Source organism: Anomalospiza imberbis, chromosome 7, assembly GCF_031753505.1.
Source record: "Anomalospiza imberbis isolate Cuckoo-Finch-1a 21T00152 chromosome 7, ASM3175350v1, whole genome shotgun sequence".
Classification (NCBI taxonomy): Eukaryota; Metazoa; Chordata; class Aves; order Passeriformes; family Viduidae; genus Anomalospiza; species Anomalospiza imberbis.
Genome location: NC_089687.1, coordinates 31,854,338 through 31,872,389, shown reverse-complemented (window position 1 = coordinate 31,872,389; position 18,052 = coordinate 31,854,338). Strand labels below are relative to the sequence as shown.

Sequence of the window (18,052 nt, the reverse complement as noted above, 5' to 3'; positions counted from 1 at the left end):
TAATGTCCCCATCTCAAAGGCTGCAGCTCTCAAACGTCATGTAATTCCTCCTTATCTGAAGATTTTCCAATTTGTGCAGATCCTTCTAAAGCTGAGAGGCCCCCTTATACTGTGGGCATGAGCTTACACTGCCATATTTGTAGCCATTCTTGACCTCCAGGCACTCCAAAGAATCATTTCAGAAGAGAAAAGTCTCTTTGTAGAAGAACACAATCACCTTTCCTTGCCTCAAAAGCCACTCAGCATTTCCAGAAGCTACCAAGTGAATACAGCAACAGGTGGAGTGGCTGAGGTCAGCTCTGAGTGACTTATCAGGAAAAGCAGTAATGACACCAGCACAACCCTCAGAGCAGGGAAACTGTCTGGATTAAGATACTTAAAATTTTTAAAGGCAAATGTGACCAGGCAGACAGAGGTATAAAAAGAGCATGAAATGAAATAAGTTGGTAAGATTAATTAGTCATGATTTTTTAATATAGATATCTACTTCAATTGACATTTTCTTATTTCATCAGAAAGAAAAGCTTTGTGTTATATCTGAAGTGGTGCTATGGGCAGACAGTATAACATATTACTTCATGCATTACTTCGTGCAAGTGATGTTTATAAAAATTGGCAAAATATTGTTACAACCTGAGAAATAATTGCTAGCAAGATAAAAATTTAATATAACTAAAGGACCCTGAATTACTTTAATAATATCTGTTGACCACTTGCATTAGTAAAACCTTATGAGAAAGCAACCTCTACCTTCTTTCTTGTGAACAGGGTCTTGCATAATCTTCTGGTAGCATTCATACTGTGCTGTCATGATTTTATTCCGTGTAACACTCAGCTGGGCAAAGTCCATTGTGGAGTTCTGGTGTCCCTCAGCTGGAGAACCAGTGGCAAAAAACTGAGAGGAAAAACACTTCTTTTAGCAAACCACAAGTACAAGCTCCAAGATAAATTTTTTCAACATCAATCTTTCCAAATATTGTACTTTACATATTATTTTACTGAAAGAGAGTGATCTTCAAATCTTATTACTGGCAATACAATTTTATGTTTTCCTGGCAATTCTTACTACTGAAGATACAATGTTGACAAACATCTTCAGTAAAGAAGATTTAAACATCTCCTGAATGAGCATAGGGTAGGAACAATTGGCAAGATTTGTAAATAAGAATGGCAACACGCATAGAAAGCACTGACACAGTCAGAACCATTTGAACAGCTTTTGTAAAACCCAGTGAAATTTATCAAAGTTTAGTCTAAAAGACATTTCAGTCAGGACTAAAATGATCCTTTACGAAAAAAGACCTTCCATATATTTTATGCACTGAAGCATTTAGCTTGTCTGGAGTTATTTGGTTTCTCTGTAATATGGTAAACCTTAAAGTCAACCCTCAGAATAGAGAATGTTATTCAAAAGACAAGACATCCACTTTTATAGTTATTAAAATTGAAAATTAAAAAAAAATCTTAGAAAAGTTGATCTTGACCAAAACCTGAACCTTTTAAATGTGTTTTAATAGTGATTAAATATTCTGTGGGAAGCTACTAAGCTTCACAGAAAAACAAAGCTGTGGATTGAAATACTGTTGTACAAGGGGTGAAATTACAAGTTCTGAGGATGTCTCTGAATCACATTTAGTTGTCTCCTCCTCCTCTTCCTGGGGTCTGCAGGGTACTGCCTCTGTGTCACTTGTCCACTGCTACTGTTCTGAGCCAGCAGAGAATATGCTGGATTCAGCAGAGGTAAAAACTAATTCTGTTCCTTTGCTAAAGGAATTTAACAGACAACCAAAGACAGATAAAGATCCTCTTGTGCAGAAGCTACATTTGAACACAAGATGAGCTCTTTCTGTGCTTCCATATTAATAATTTCTATGGTACTCTCTACAGGGTTGTTAAAACTGGAAGTGATTTTAAAAATTCATAAGACTCACCATAGTAACCAATAAGAAGAGCAGCAAAAATGTGATCCAGATTTTTGTCATTTTTATATCTGGTGCAGTCAATCTTATGTTGTAGCTGAATGAACTCAAACTGCAAGAGAAAAAAAAAAGAAAATAAATTGAGGAATGAATGAAAGTCAACACTGATAAAAGAGTTCCGTATTTTATTTCTGAACTAAAATAAATTGATGGAGGTGCTCTTTGTTTCTATTCACACACAGGGATGCACCAAAACAAGGCACTCAGTTCCTCAGCACTGAGCTCCAGCAGCAGGGTTTTCCTGCTCTGCTGCCTCCACTGCCTCAAGCAACACCTTCAAAGGGTTTGTACCCTGGTACCAACCCCCCAGCCAACAGCCCCAGACACAAACTGCACTCTGGCCATCTCTGCCTTTGGGAGACCACAGCAAACTGCAGGTCAGTTCCCTCAAATACACTCAGATTTCAAACACACACATTTATTTCCCATTTTCTTCAGATCTCCTCATATTTAATTTTGCCATTTCTGGAATAACTGACCTAGTGAGAAGCCACTTCATCCTGAACTTCCAGCTTTGCAAGGATGATAGTAGCAATGCAAGAATTCATTGTGAGCTGTAAAATACTTTGTGTATCTGCAGAAGCTGTAGTTTCTTTATCTGTCATTGGAAGAAAACACAAATACCCAAGCCAGCTATGACCATCTTACACTGCAAACTCTTCTTGGAATTGATTCTTGAAGAGAAAAATTCACCCAAAGCATAAGATATACACAATGATTTATGAAGCACGTAGACCATCTATCTAGTTTAACCCTGCTGTGACAACTGCCTCTAAAGGAAGGGAAATGTCAGAGTTTTGTCCCGAGGTATCCTGAGAAGATCACAAAGCTGAGCCTGGAACTGAGATAAGAGTTTTTCTTCTGATTGCCTCACGGCAAAAGACCTCTGTCTACTCAGCTTAGTCATTACAACTAAACCACATTTCAAAAATCCAAGTATCTAACTGCAGCAGCATTAATGAAGCCATTTTCAGCTAAAATAAAAGCAGTAACATGTGCATGAGTTTAGCTCCCTGGTACAGATGAATTCACTCCAGCTCTCACACTGTTATTTAAGACCCAATCTATGCATACCCAAAATCCTCACCCAGCTCAGAGACCCCACTGGCAGAGAATCCAGAGGGCTGTGGGTGCTGTGCCACACACAGACCTGCATCCTGACCCAAGCCACCTTCCCCCTCACATCACCCCTGCTCTCATCTCTGGAAGTTTTCTTTTCCAGCAGTGATGTGCTGTGAGAGAATGGGGGATGACAACTGGCTGTACACTGGCAGGCAGAGGTTATGGTACAAAAAGCTCCTTTCACCCCAGTCACAAAAAGCAAACATTCAACATCAAACTTTTCTGCTTTTATGCTGAGACTGGGTCCTCCTAATACAACTAGAGTACAATAAACAGCTTCTTGTAGGACATATTAACTACTAAATATGAAATCACTGCTGCAAAGACAAGAAATATATTGTAAAATCAGCTGTGCCCGTTCAACCCAGACTAAAGTTGTATCCGTAACCTTCCTTCCATTTTTACCAGTGGCATGCAATCCTGGAACGCTGCTGCGAATTGCACAGATGAGGCTCTGAAATTCAAATCTGAAGGATCTTAAAACACTTAGAGGAAGAACAATTAGCACACATGAAATATATCCTTGGTTTGAGCTACTAATTGCCTGGAAAATCCACATGATAAGAACTAAAGTGAATAGATAACCTTAAAGACCTTGATCTGCTAGCTAAAGAAAAATTTAAATATCTTTGTGCATGACTAAGGCTTGACTAAAACCAGATATCTAAAACATATCTAAATTAACAGAAGGGCAATATGAGCTCCATTCTGCATGACAACTGGGGGCAAGTGTGATTAATTCAAACTTATCACATGTTTCATTCATTTACAGCTGTGTCTGTTTTCCTAGGGGAAAAAAACCCTGACCTTCTAAGGAAATTGGAATTAATAACTTACTGTAAAGTAATTAAACAATATTTTCTCTCCCCAGTATGACAAAGCGCATCTGTGCAGGGTTAAAACCCACAAATGATGCACACAGGACAAGCTAAGAGATGAACCAAGTAGAATATAGCAATCACAATTTAGTGTATGTTTTTCTATACATGTGTACAAGAGTTCAAAATAATTTTCTCTACAATAGTTCCAAAAATTATTATGCTAAAACAAATGTTGGATGAAAAATTTAAAATGCAGGTTTGTATATTGCTCTCACTTAGCCTTGCTTATTTTAATTTATCTAGAAGATACAACATCATATAAACAAAGGCAGAAATTATCTGCTTTGATTCAGAGTCCAAGTTTATTTCTGTTTCACAATATCAAAAGTCATCCCTTAGCTCAGTTCCTGTAATGGTCCGAGTCTTTTCAAGCCTAGTAGTTTTGTAGGCACTTCCTATCAACTGCTCCAGTATCTGCTGCTAAATTATTAAGTCTTCCCAGGAGCTAAAATGTTAAGTCAAGCCTATAATGTGCTCTATGCTTTCCTCTCCTTTCTCTCAGTTGCTAAAATATAGAGAGAAACAAACCCCAACCACTGCCTTTTTCTAAACATCACTACTTATGGACTTAATTACAAAATGCTGGATGAAGGTCATTCAGATGTCTCTTTGGACTGCAGGAAAGCATTTCTTGCATCACTACATGAATTCATTCACTCAACATTTATTCCAGTTAGTCTGGACAAGACCTTTCCAAGGAAAATTAAGAACTTTCTTAGGGATGGACAGCAATATATTCCATTGACTGAGGCAGCAAGCCAGTACTGCTAAGAAAGTCAGGCTGCTGTTATTAATCATCTGCTCTGATGAGATACAAACCAAAACTAATTCTCTGGAAGTTCTTTCCCTCTCAAAGCTGGGAGGTATTAGGCACACAAAAAATTAATAGTGAAAAGAGATCATTCTTAGGTTTCCTTAAATAATGATGCTTCCCCAAGTTGTTCTGCTATTGTAAATCTGACAAGTCCATCACGGGGCAGAGAAAAGAACTCTACTGGATTGAGATTAATCTGAGTGTCTTGAATGAATCCCTTGACTCCTCTCTGTGACAGTGGAAATCTGCACAAATGCCAGTAGGGCTGGGATTTCCACGTCAGGTACTGACTGAAACTGAGGTGGTACAGACAACAATCTTCTGGCTGAAGTATTTTCCCATTAAAAGGGAACATCAGAGAGAAAAGAATGGGGAATTGTAACAGTAGATCAGACCTTCCAGATCTTTGAAATATCATTTTTATTTCTGGTGCACATTTGTGCATTTAGTGAAGACTGGGATAACTTAAACAAAACAGCAACAGCAAAAAAGGAGCTGCCAGTATGATACTCCCAAGACCTACGCTGTGTTTGTCACTGATAGCAGTGACACCTGAAGAACGAGGAATTAAAAAGGAACTGCAAGCTGGACTTGGCTAAAGTAGTCACTGGTATAGCTATAACAGATGTGCCCATTTCTCTTCCTCCTGCTTTCTCTACAGAGCCATCCTGCCTCATCAGCTGTTTCTACTTTTAACTTTTCCCCATCCTCCCTGGAGTAAGCGGCACCCTTGCTGAGCTCCAGACACTTCCCCTTTCAACCATACAGTAAAAGGGTTAAAAAAAGCAGTCATTAAACAGAAAAAAAAATCATTTTTTGAACCTGAAAACCACATTTTGTAATAAACAAAGACACAGGCAGTTTCCACCTCAAGCAGTTCTCAAATCTGGCTTCAAGTGAGAATGCAACTCTGTGGGAGTGGGACAGGAGGGAGAGCCTACTTGTGGCCCTGCAGGCCTGTCCATAAATGCCCAAACATTTTTCACTAGTTGGTAATGCTTAATTTGCCCAGAAGACAACAAAAAACCGTTCCAAATAACAACAAAGAGAAAGCCACAAAACTTGTGCAGTGTAAATTACACACCTGGCAGTGTGCTGTAACCTTGTAACACTGGACTTAAACATGTTTGCATACAGACATATAACCTTCATCTGAAAATGGGGCCAGAATGGGTATTTTCTTGACACTTTGCTACTTCTAGTTCTTTTTTGAGGGAGGCATACAACTTGAAGTATTTAAAACCTCATACCTCAAACCTCATTTGGTTGTTTCAGCTCAACATAAAGGCAAAACCAACAAGTTGGAAAATGCCCAATACTTTTCAAAGTGTCCCTAATTTGAATTTCTGTTCAAACTGCACTGGTAATAAAAAACTCCCCCAAACCAACAAAACTAGTAGCCTCAAATGGAAGATAGAGCCTCCACCTGTATCTTCACTCACATAAACTTTCTGGGAAATACTACTCTGACTAAAAGGGCTTCCACACTTACATTAGAGAACAATGCAAGGCAGTTTGGAAATCTTCCTATTTGGGTAATCTGCCTTTTTTCTGAGGGAATCACTTCTGCCAGGATTTGAACAAACTGCTCAATGGTATCCCATAATTCCTCACAGCTGTATGTGTGGGAATTACTCCATTCTCCTGATAATTATGGAGCTTGAAAGTAAAGGTACATAAAATACAACATTCTCTCTCATAAAACACAAACATTCTCTCTCTACCTTTCCTTCCTGCAGTTTCTCCTAGGAAGAAGTTGTGGCACAATGGCATTTACTGACTTCTTGAGGATTAAAAGAAATAAAGAGACACAGTGGCATATCCCAATTTATCCCTGAGTTATTCCACAGCACCTTCCTTGTGCAGGTGGCAGTTCAGCTCAGCAGGAGAAAGTCCTTGCTGTCTAACTCCTGTGCCATGTGCTGTGCTGGTCTCATGGAACAGGTCTGTGCAAGTAGGAAATTTGGACTGGCTCACTGGGGTGTTTCACATCTTGTATTCTCTTTATTAGCACAATTTTGCTTTTGTTTTTGCATGTCAGAGGCCTCACAGAGATTGCAGAACCATCTGCATATGAGATTACACAGATTAAATTACTCCTGGGTGCTTCTTCCCATGAATAGCTTTTGGCAACCATTCAGATAAGTTTTGTCACCTGCACCCAACTGAAATTACTAGCAGTAATTGGCAACACTCGTGGCCAGTTCCAATAACACCTAAAGTTGCAAGAACCTACGACAGAGTGATAGTGGTGTTAGTTTTCCTCTATTTTCTAACATTTTTTTGAGCAGTTCACAGGTGTGGATGACATTGCAAGTTATTCTGAGGAGGTCCAGTTAAAATCCAAACTAATAAAAAAAACCACTGAGCAAAAAGTGCCACCACAACAAAGCTGTCCAAATAAGATTTTGGAGGAGGGAATGTCTACAAGGCTCTTCCCCAGACATATTCTGCAACTTCTGCCCTTGGTCATCATTACTCCTCTCCACACAGCAGACTACAGAGCAGACTTTTTTGTGGTTTTGTCCATCACACCAATTTTGGCTCTTTAAAACAGGATTTCCACTGACAAAAAATGTTAAGAGTATTTTCTCCTTGAGTTTACATTGAAAAGTCTTCTCTTGGCCCTTGTGCTTTCCATTCTGTCCCTATAAATTGTGAAGGCTCTGTCCCTCCTTGTCCAATATGATGACCTTCCTACTGACTTCAGGACATAGGTAGCCAGCAGTACAGAGGGTGCAATGCCACGTGGAAGCATGGCAAGGATCCAGTGATGGTCATAGTTACAAGCCAGCAGGGTATCTAACCCTGCCAAAGAAATGCAGCATAGGAATTTTAAAAATGTGGAAGTAAAATTATTTGTCTCTCCTGAGGAACTAGTTGTTCAAGGAAGGTAAGAGAGATTCTGGCAAAATAAAATCTTTACCAAGAGACTGCTGAGGCTTTACTGTCAAGAGATGCAACTGTGATTTCCAGCAGTTTATAGTTCTTAATGCCTCCAGAGTTTCCAGTCAGTGCTATTTGACTACTATTGTGTAAGCACACTGTTATGCTTATTTTACATGCTTAACCCTTTTCACCCCATAGCCCAAACCCAGCTGTATCTTGATGCCTAAAATCCATCAGCATAGCTACATATGCTACCAGGCATAACTCACCATGTTCACTTCAGAGTTCTGTGAACCACAGCACTGAAATTCCAGAGCAATCACTCAAGCACAAAGCAACTCTGAAGAGAGGCTGCTCTGCTGAATGAAGTTATCTGTAAAAATCCACTATTAAACATCCCAGAAACAATTATTAACAGAAAGGAAGATGGTGGCAGACTAGTGGATGATTAAATTCTAATAGCTGATGGATCAAGATGATTTAGTTTTGGTACTTCCCTTAAAAAAAAAAAAATTAAACTGTATTATATTCCTGTTATAGTAATTTTAAAAATGGGTTGAAGTATATCCAAGTAAACTTCCCTGAAATTTTACTTCCAAAACAACTGCTGTGATGTGCCATGGATGTTCCAATTAACATGCTGTTTTAAATAAAAGGCAAGAGTTCATTAGTTCTTTTCCGTGGATTTCATGCTCTTAACAAGCTGGAGAGCTCCCACCTTGTTACTAGGTATAGAAGTGTAGCTATCTAGATACATTTATATGTGGATGATACTCTTAGCCATAGGATTTAATTTTAGGCGGTCCTGGCAGGAGCAGAGAAATGCACTCAATGAGCCACATGGTCCCTTTCAACTTCAGAAATCCTACAATATATGTGAAAAATACACTATAGTCCTCCAAAGAAAATTTCTCTGCCTTCCAGCAAAATTACTTCTGTTTTGAATTAAAGCAAAGACAGTATGAATTTATGAATTCATCAAACAGACCTTAGGAATTGCGTAACACCCCTTGTTGAGATACTGAGGTGGGTTTTTTTTCCCAGCCACTGCTGTTTAAAAGCTGCAGAGCGTACTGCTCCTCTGTGTGCCCCTTTCAGGCAGTGCTTTTTTTATTTGAATGACTCCATTTGATGCTGTTTACCAAGTAATGACCCAAAAGACATCCAAAGGTTTCTTTGTGAAAATGTTTACGACATGAAGTAATTTTCTCAACTGGCTGAGTTTTAAAGTTTTTTGTTATTTCTTCATTGACACATGCTAATTTTACAAGAACAGTATTTCCACAGTTCAAAGACTTTTCTCAAGGTCAGAACAAGGCAATGGGAAAATGGGTTAAGCAAAATGTACCAGGACTTTTGTTTTTTTCAGTTTACCACTCAGGCTTTTTCTCATTGGCCCCAGCCCAGTTTGGCAGCTGAGCATATCCTATGAAACTTACAGGTTTTACACCAGTTTCCTTTAGATTCACATTTAGAATCTAAATTTAGATTTTTAGAATTTAGAAGTGTGAATATTTATGCACAAATATATTCTTATTCAGTTCTAAATAAAGCAATAAAGTTTCAAGATCCAATTTTTTCATGCAATTGTTAATTTTCAGGTGGACAGTGGCACAGCAGCAGCTCAGAGCAGGATGGGGAGGGAGCAGGTGGCCAGGAAAGGGAACTGCTTCTGCCAGGATAAACAAAGTGCTGGTGCAGCCACTGCATCCGAACCAGTGTCCTAACTTTGGGTTCACCTTTGGTCAATGACTTGACCAGAACTGATGAACAAAGTGTAGCAATAAACTCTTCATGGAAATGTCAGAAGCACTATGGTCTTCTGATTTTGTGTTGTGTTCTTTCTTTTAATTAAAAAGCACCCCAAACAACAACAACCAAACAAAACCCCAAAACTCAGGACAGAGAACTAAGATATCCCCAAGGCAGCTTTCACTGGCAATCATTTTAGTCTGGCTAAGGCTGAAATTTCAGATGGAAAGTTCATGCTAAATATTTCCATTTTTCTCTCAGTAGATATTTCTGATGCATTTACAAGTCAAAAAAACTTCAGGTAAATTTAAGGAAGCTTTAGAAAAATTCAGTTTGGTGTACTTATTTAAAATGAAATAAACCACCAGCTACTTCAAAGCCTTTACCAGGTCAACCTAAGTCACCACAGTTCAGAACATTTCCTCTTAAATTTAAAATTTCACATGCCAGAAGTCAAAAGTGCAAGCTCTGGAATATTTCACTCTTTGAATATTAGACAATACATGTTATTCTTTGCTAAATTATCAAAACTACTAATCCATCCTGAAGAAAAGCCAAGAACATGCAGCAGCCTAAACCAGCCTTTTGCCTTCTAGTGGTCTGCAGCTTGCCTCTTTTGCTTTAATTAGCTACAGCTATTCCCCATCTTTCCTATGTTTTTGCATCTGCTGCATTACTAAAATGGCACTTTAACAGCAAATGGTTTAAGCTGGGCTCACACACAGCCGTAAAGAAGTCTCTGAGACTCGAGAAAGTTTAACCAGAGGTAGTTATCTAAACAGTATGGAAGGAAAGGACCTTCTGTATTTTTTTCTATACCTGCATATTGGTATATGCACCTGTTGAGGTTCCTACAGACAGAGGACCTGTGCTCAGAACAGGGGAAGAGGGCAAAGGCTTGGGAATGAGCCCCAATGGAAGCAAATCATGGATGCACATACTCAAAGGGGTAAGAACACAACAACAAAGCTTTTCTCTTTATATTCATAACCAGACCTTCCTTTTTATCATATATACAGGGAGCTGTCTCCCTCTTCTCAGACTAGCTGCAGGAATCATCTTAAGGCAGCCATAAAGTAGGCAGTGATAGAAGGTTCTCCCATCCTCTGCCCACATTTCCTTCTGAGATATTGCTTAAGCAAATGGTATTTTGTATTAACATTATTTTCTGTCAATCTGAGTTAACATTAGCTTTGCCAAACTGAGGAAAGTATTACCCATGGTAATACTTTCTAAAGTCTTCTAAAGACTTTCTAAAGTCTTCTAAATGGGAATTACCTTCAGCTCCATCCACACCCTGCTACAGGAATATCGACATAAGCAAAACTCTGACACCAGTGGAAACATCCAGCAGAGAGAAACACTTTGCTAGAGATGTCAGTTTAAAAGTCAGTTACAGGATCAGAGCAATTAACTAACCAGCTTAACAAAATGAGATCCTTGGAGCAGATGCAAACTGCTACCCAGTGGCTGCAGTAAACCCTCTCAGTATTCCTCATTCTGATCTGGACACAGAAGGCAAAAAATAACTAAAAATAACTGGCACCAGTATAAATAAACTTGAAAGTCTCAGCTTGTTTTGTTACATACAATCCCCCAAAGGGCACTTATGACTGTTTGGACAGGCAATGCCATTTTCAACCACCTAGAACATATTTGAGTGTTGATCTTTATGAACTATCGTTGTCAATGTGCACTTACTTTTAAAACAGTAATTTCGTTTTTTACCTGAGCTCAATCTTTTAGTCTAAGTAGAAATCTTTAGCACTAACTGAAATAATACATTTCTATATCTTTTCTGAAATACCACTTAGGCAAAATTTCTTCCATCTGAAATTGTATATAATCCTTACCTGAAACTAAGAAGCTAAGCCTTTTCTAATTTTCAAATTTGTCCAGCAATTGCGGACAAATAATAAGCCTTAATAATTTACGTTTTGAAATACTAGAGAGTAACAATACTGAAAACTGGACAGACACAAGTCTATATACTTCAGCTGACACCCTGCTCCATTTTCACGCTGTTAACAGAGAAGTGATCCTATGCCACTGAAAAAATCCTACTTGCAGAGCTTCTGCTGCCGTGAAAAGTTTGACCTAGCAGGAGCAGTGGCCGGGGGAGCTGACAGTTTGGCTGGCACACAGTCCGAAAGCCACACACACATCTGAGGGGCAGCACAGCCCACGCTGCCGTGCCCAGAGCCACGGGCAGTGCCACATCCCTCACTGGTGCCCGCTGGCTCTGTGTGCCCCGCTCTCCTCGGGCACATCTCTGCTCCACAGAGCAGCAGAGCAGAGCCCAGCATCCCACAGCAGCACGCAAACCCCTCTGCTCCCTGCGCGGCAGAGCTGTCACAGGCAGTGCCAGCTGCAATCTGTAGGAAGCAGTGTGAATGTTTCCATGAATTCAGTTGAAGATCATATGCTCAGGGTGTGGCCGTGGGAAAGACCAGTGTATCTTACACACGGTCCCTAAAGTCCACTTAGTGTTCCTTTAATTGCAAACAGACTTTTCCATATCCTTTTGCAGTATTCCGCCCTCTCTTACCTGAATGAAAACCAAAATTAAATACTATGGACGTTAAAAATGTTACATAAATCAGACACAAAAATCTCTGCCTTGATAAACTGGAGCCACACCTGGACAAGAAGACGAAATACTACATATCAAATGTAATAAAACATTACAAGCACTCTAGCTACAGCAGAGGAATGTGCATCAAGCACAGCTATTCTGGTCATGAATTGCATACAAATTTCATTTGCACATAAATTTATACATTTAAGCACATTTTCTCCCCTCCAGATGCAATATTAACAATAATAAAAAAGGCAGGAAATGTGATGGAAAATCTCAGTTTTAAGCTTGTCTAAATTGCAAGCAAATGAAATTTTTCCCTGCAAGCATGGAAAATATTATATGGCTTTAAATAGGTGCCCATATTTTCTGCATACTCACATCCTGCATTTATTTTCCTTGAGAAAAATAAACCTCACAGAAGCCTCAGACTGATTTCACACTCCAGAAAAAAAATCCTTGGCAGAAAGAAAGTGTGTGGAATTTGATGGGAAGCTTTTATAAGGATGTCCACCCAAATTAAATTAAAAAAGAATCATTTGAGTTTGTACTTGTACAGAGCAGATCCTGCCATTCTTAAGTCAGTGTTTCAGATACCAGTGCAGAACTCACAGGCATTAGTTTGGCTTTGCTACACAGCTTCGACATCAAACTTGCAGGCACTACTTCCCTCAGACTGAGGTACCAAACTCACTAAGAAATACACTTGGCATGCATTTTTAATTCTTTTCCCCATACTCTTTAACTTAATAAGACACCTCAAAGGCTCATCCATTTCATGCACCTGCAGAAACTCTGCACTTGCACCCCTCAGCTGCGACCCTCTCAAAGCTGTATTTGTGTATCTTGCTCCACAGAGCATGTGAAAATTCAAATTCATCTTGCTGAGAAATTCTGTTCACAGCTGCTTGCTTGGCAGAGATTTGGTTGGGGAGGGAAGGGAGTGAGGGAGGAGGGAGAGACAATTTTCCAAGCAATGGGGAAAAACAGTACAGAAGTTTCATCATCAATGGCCTTGACACTGGTGGAGCCAACGGAAAGAACATCGCCCAAGTGACTCCATGCGAGGGAACCATTCACAAATAAAAAATCTCCTGCATTTATTTCTATCATGGTAGCTTATGCCAAGCTTCCTTTGGTGAAATCCAGATTTCTCCTGCATTGGCTTCCTCCTGCTGTTGATAGAGCAGGATATTTGCTGAAACAAGCAGGTGATGAATGAGATATTCTGAATTAATCAGCATATATGCTGGAGAGAGAATTGTGTTCTCTTATGAAGCTCTAAGAACAACTGGCTGTGTTTTTCCAAAGGAGCTAACAGACATAGGATTTCTGTACTAAATTCTAACTGGATTCAAGTCTTGCTGGCAGGTGAATTTCATAACAGGTACATCTCTTACTGACCCTGTCAGTGATTTTATGGAAGCAAAAATGCCTGGCAATTGATACAGGCCTACACCACACCAAGAACAGGGAACATTTCATGAGGAAACTTCTCATTGCCGTAAGTCCTCCAGGATTCCAAAAGAAATGCAGATTTGCAGGAATAAAGCCTGGTTGGTTTCCTCCACAACCGGTAAATATATTTCCCTTTCCCAAAAGAGCATTAGAAAACAAGTACTGCACAAGTCTATTTTATAACTGCTCAATGAGCAGCACAATGTACAGAAATCACAAAAACATTTTTATTCTTGGTGTTCCCTTGTGATATCCCAAGCCTTTACTGACTGTGCAGTGCCAAACACTTCCTGCACATCATTCCAAAACTAGTGGCATTTTAGTGATAGCATTAGTTATTCCTTGTATCATATAAATGTTTTATAGACTAGGAAGAAAAGTACTTTTAGCTTTGTCTAAGCCAAGAATGGATTAGATAAAAACCCTGATCATGAAGGACACTGAAAACTTTATGTGTATTTGGGTGTTCTATTCTAAAAGGCATAATTTCCTTAATATTAATTCAGTAAGATGTTGAGATTTCAGAAAGCACTATTTGCAACCACCAGAATAAGTAAATCCACTCTCATGTCATGCCACCAGACAACTTCTATCTTTGTAACCATTGCTGATCCTCAGGCTGCTTCATTACACCACTTTACAAAGCTTCGGAGAACAGAAAGAGATTTCTGATGAGTGTTTTGAAGGAACAGAGAACTTTAAATCCAGAGTGGCCATCACCCAGAGATCTGAACTCTGCACCCCACTTGGCTGGTGATCTCTGAGGGTCAGACATTACATGAAATGTGACATCTGTTGGAAAACAGACAACCAAACTGATGCGAAGTTCAGTCTAATCCAAATGTGGGAGCCAAGTCGGCTACTGAAAATACATAATGCTATCAAATACAGAATCATTACCCTGTGAAGAAAATTGTTTCAGTTCTTGCAAGAAAATCATAAAAAATAGCCCTTCGATGCAGTTTTTCCTGTAAGGTCATGGAGAAGCACCAAAAAAAAAAAAAAAAAAAAAAAATATAAAAGAAAGACAAGAGCAAGAGAATTAAAAAAAAACCAGATCCTAAATCAAAGAGTTGGCAGACAGTTGATATATTCAGTAAGGGCTTTGTGAAAGAAGTTTTAAGGCATGTGTGGCTCTTACAGACATATCTATTGTGGGTGGTATTTTAACCAGCTTCATGTCTGACAGACAGTCTGTGGAATATAAATAAATTTCAGCTTCTAATACAGATATAATTCTCCTGCTCTGAATGAGTGAATACCAGTGAGAAAGTTCAGTGTGTTTAGGATCAATCCACTTGGATTTACAGTTTTTGAGAAGACTACAAAAAGTGACAGTTTTGAAGGCCATAAATAATGAAACTTTTAACATGCTGGAGAAAAAAAAAAAAAAAAGAAGGAATTTAAGCTATTTGCCCACCACCACTTCGCACATTTAAACTGAGGTTTAAATATCCATTCAGCAATTAGCAATGGATTTATCATTCATTTCTGTTGGGATTGTCATCAGAAGGACTGCATACAGAGAGTAAAATTCCTTGGCTTAAGAGAAAACCCAAAGAAATGAAAAGTCAGGAAAATATAAACCAATATTTCTGCTAGTAAATTACTAGTCATTTACCATGTACAGCAGTATTTCACCTAGAGTTGGACTTCCCAGCCTCCGAGATGGTCTCAGGACAAAAACCCCTTCTAAGGCTGTGGTTTGGATATTAATGCCTCTCACTAGGGACACCTGAGCTTAAAGGAAAATCTCCTACAAGGAACTCCCAGTGCTAAGTGCTACTCAAGTGAGACAATCTACCTGAACATTCTCTTGGCTCCTAAGAAACATGAAGGAGACTCTTCCCATGCTGAGAAGGAACCATGACCTAAGGTGAAATCCTGCCTTCAGCCCTATCCCCTTCTAATCTCTTGCTACCCATTCCAAGCACTCACCCCACAGACTGAATTGCATTTAGCAGCACTGTGGATGTCAGTTTTCTTAGCCACTTCAATAAATGACTTACAGGCTCTGTCCCAATAACCAAACTGATACAGCTTCCCATCACGTTCCACCTGCGATTCCCAGCTGGAAGCTAGAGATTACCTACTTGGTGTAATGAAGCTCGAGTGCCACATCCCACTAGGTAACAGTCCCATGCAATAGCCAGGCTTTGATAAAGGTGACTGAAATATCTCATTCTGGTACTCTGTTAATCAGTCACATTTGATTTTCCTGATTCCTTCATTACTCCCATAAGGACCTAAGAGGAATTGGAAATCTCTTTTACACATAATCACAAAGCAATCACAACTCTTAAGCAGGCCATCCTGACAGAGGACAAGAATGTTAAGGAAGGACAGGAACCATGAGAAAATTGCTTGCCAGAGAGTGTATTCCTACACACAAATGTGAAAAACACTACAATGTAAAATAGAATACAACTTACCTTAAAATAACATGCATAATGTGTTAGTGCTAGGTATCCATTTAACACCACAGTACATTCACAATTCTGATAATCACCATTAGTGAGGATAAATTTAAAAGTCTGCAGACATAAGAGTCAAGCCTTCACTTAGATTTTGAAACATTCAAATTAAAAGTGATTTTGAACAACTCTAAGGTCCTTTTAATTGGGGAAATATATTCACAGTGGTCGAAGTACACCAAGGAATTCACAAATCTCTGCACTCCAAACAAAATAACGGAACTGAATGGGTGTTAGCTTCAGGAGCTAACTTGAGCTTTTTAAGTACCAGCACCATCAACTATTTTGATTTCCAAAAAATACCCCAGAGACGCCCAAAACACATGCTAGTGCACTGGAAATGGACCTGCCCAGCTAATCAGGACCATCCTTTTTATTTTTAATTGACCTTTTACAATAGCAAAAGGTGAACAACACATACAAATATTGCAGAAAGCACAAATCCATTAGAAATAAACCTCTGTCTCCCATTTTGCTTTCTCCAGTCTGCTAGTGGGGCAATCAGCCTCTAGTACAGCCTCCATTTACACCACGGTTGCACTCAGCTGTAGCTGCACACATCTTGCCAATGCTGCTCCAAGGGTCAGGAGATAGGGCAAGACCAAAGGCTAAATTCCCTGCCTGTCACAGAGCTCCCCGTGCCCTCTGAGATGCCCTGAGGGTGTAGGAGACACTTGCCAAACCTGGCCGTGATGGATCTGCTGCATCCTGATGGACTGAGCCAGGCCTAGTGGGCTGCCCAGGAAGCAGCAGGTACCTGAGTGCTGGGTCATGCCATCCCACCCCAAACATGGAACACTACAAACCCTTCCCCTATTAGTGGCTTCCCTATAAACAGCTGAGCTGAAGGAACAGGAATAATAAAAAAGAAAGAAAAAAGAAGACGCCCCTCAAAAAAAAAATCAAAATTAAAATTTGATGAAGAATAAAAAAGCACACAGCATGTTTGCATTCTGTTCAGTTTCACTGAAGTCACTGAGTCATTACATGCCCAGAGCAGAATCAAACAACTCGGAAACAAAGGTCCTGAGAAAAGGGGGTCACACACACCGGACCACCTCCAAGGACTGCAAATAAAGGGCACATTGCCAAGTACAGCTTTTAGAGAAACCCCAACAAGAGCCAGGAGAGCAGGATGAAAATTTTTGGTGAGCTCCCACCACAGAGCTGAGAGCTCGCCTCAGGAGGGCTGTCAGCATCCAGAACGTGGCAAACACGACTGGAGCAGATTTGCAGTGACTGCAGTGTCCCATTCCCAGGACAGATGAGCACTGGGGCTGCCTTTCCTTTGTCCTGTTTACACAGCCCCTTTTTGCAGGAAACGGCTCCTCCCAGGGCTGAAGGGACCAAAAGAGTCAAGTGATCTTGAAGTACAGAGAGGAGGTGGAGGAAAGGGTGGTATTCTTTCCCATCAAAGATCATTTTTACTTAAATACCATTCTCTGTTGAGCTTAGACTCTTGTTTCTGAGGCTGTAATTGACACTGATGAGCTTTGCCAAGCAGCCCTAAAAACAGCAGCTCTGAAGGTATAACCTCACAGAAGCAGTACAGGATCACCCTTCTCTGCTTCCCAAGGGAGCTCGAAGCAATGTATCTTTGTAGAGACAATATTTGACAAAGACATTCGTATACTCAAGAGGAAATGCTATTCTGCACTGAAATAAGGCCAGGCTGTGAATCTAGATAGTCCCTGGAACAATTATTAGGTCCTCTCCAGTATTTTCACCACATCTGGAAGAGCTGAGAAGCCCAAACAGAACAAACACTATAAATAAATAAATAAATAGATAGATAACTAAATAAAGAAATAAAGTGCATCCGCATTGCTCTGTGAAGTCTAAGTTTGGCTCAAGGTCTCTTCCATGGGCCTTTTGGTGACTGTTCAGCTGGAAATAAAGGGCCCAAGAGATTTTTGTGAAAGCAGAAAGGGATATCCTGAGTCCCAGCCACCAGCCCAACAATGCAGCTTCCAACAGCCAGGACTCATGGAGCCTTCTTGTAATTCCACTTACCTATTAAAAATGTTCTGTTTATGAAACATTCTACACTTTAAGCAATAGGTTCCTACTCTATAAAAATCCAACTATGACTTTTAATTACTTAT

At 39.7% G+C, this 18,052-nt stretch overlaps 1 protein-coding gene across 1 annotated transcript in view; it reads right to left on the bottom strand.

Moving 5' to 3' along the window:
- CALCRL (calcitonin receptor like receptor) overlaps window positions 1-2,031 on the bottom strand; it is a 30,237-nt gene extending 28,206 nt beyond the window's left edge. The window contains exons 1-2 of the mRNA XM_068196390.1: window positions 1,932-2,031; window positions 751-895 (exon numbers count right to left, since the gene is read on the bottom strand). Coding sequence (XP_068052491.1) covers window positions 751-895; window positions 1,932-1,982 — 196 coding nt within the window. The 5' untranslated portion in view covers window positions 1,983-2,031. The remainder of the gene's footprint in view (window positions 1-750; window positions 896-1,931) is intronic.
- Window positions 2,032-18,052: the final 16,021 nt, after the last annotated feature.